Source organism: Carlito syrichta, unplaced genomic scaffold, assembly GCF_000164805.1.
Source record: "Carlito syrichta isolate Samal-C Ts95f unplaced genomic scaffold, Tarsius_syrichta-2.0.1 Scaffold311916, whole genome shotgun sequence".
Taxonomy (NCBI): Eukaryota; Metazoa; Chordata; class Mammalia; order Primates; family Tarsiidae; genus Carlito; species Carlito syrichta.
This window is the reverse complement of record NW_007256012.1, coordinates 79,699-80,856: the sequence shown is the minus strand read 5'-3', so window position 1 is coordinate 80,856 and position 1,158 is coordinate 79,699. Positions and strand designations below refer to the sequence as shown.

Genomic DNA, 1,158 nt, shown 5'->3' with positions numbered 1-1,158 from the left:
TTATTTCAGGGAAAAAAGTATCCCAAACACTCTTCTCATTGCCCCCAAGACTTCCTTATTCCTCAGGCTGTAGATAATGGGATTGAGCATGGGGGTGAGGAGGGTGTAGAAGACTGCCAGGATCTTGTCTTCTGCTGGTGAGCGGAGACTCCTGGGCCTGAGATAAGTGTAGACAAAAGGTGCATAGTAAAAGGTCACTACAGTTAAATGTGTTGAACATGTGGCAAAGGCCTTTATTCTCCCCTCTTTTGAGTGCATATGGTAGACTGCAAATAAGACCCGGCCATAGGACACAGTGATACCAAAGAAAGGAAGAAGGAGAAAGAGGGTTGTGCTCACAAAAACCATGTACTCATAGACCCAAGTGTCCATACAGGCAAGAGGCAGCATGGCTGGGACATCGCAGAAGAAATGGTTAATGGCCCTAGACCTGCAGTAAGGAATATGGAGGGCATAGACTGTGTGTGCCAGGGAGTTGATGGACCCCAGTGTCCAAGAACCTATGATCATCTTCACACACACCCTTTTACTCATGTGAATGAAATAATGGAGCGGGTGGCAGATAGCCACATAACGGTCGTAGGCCATAGAGGCCAGGAGTAAGCCTTCAGAACATGCCATGGTCAGGAAGAAGAAGCTTTGCACCCCGCATCCCATAAAAGAGATGCATTTCTGGCCAGAGAGGAAGTTGAACACCATCTTGGGCACAGTGGTAGAAATGTACATCAGATCCATGAGGGAGAGCTGGCTGAGGAGAAGGTACATGGGTGTGTGGAGTCGGGGGTCCAGGCATATGAGGTGAATCATGATGGAGTTGCCCACCAAGGCGAGGGAGAACACAAGGATGATTAGGAACAGGAGAAGTAGGCCAGTTTGATTTGGGGGAACCAATCCCAACAAAATGAAATCATTTGAAGTACAATTCCATTTCTCCATGAAAACTTACTGCTTTAACTTCCTTGAAAGAAAAATAAAAACAAAGCACACACCATGAAATGAAAAATGAAACAAAGCATTAGAACAGAAAGGGACTGACTGCATTAATGGTTGTTTAGAATGAATTGGTTTTTCTCCAATACTGCAGATTTTGATGAATGCACTTCACCATCTGAATCGATTGCTATCATTCCAATTGTTTCTGGTATGCATCCCATCAAG

General features: G+C 45.1%; 1 protein-coding gene across 1 annotated transcript; it reads right to left on the bottom strand.

Annotated features, from left to right (window-relative positions):
- Positions 1 to 936, bottom strand: LOC103271825 (olfactory receptor 2L13). Its single transcript, XM_008069323.1, has one exon. It carries the CDS (start codon positions 934 to 936, stop codon positions 1 to 3), a length of 936 nt encoding a protein of 311 aa, XP_008067514.1.
- Between the last annotated feature and the right edge of the window lie 222 nt (positions 937 to 1,158).

Coding starts and splice junctions, on each gene's coding strand:
- LOC103271825 (XM_008069323.1), bottom strand. CDS start 936: ATGGAGAAATGGAATTGTACTTCAAATGATTTCATTTTGTTGGGATTG.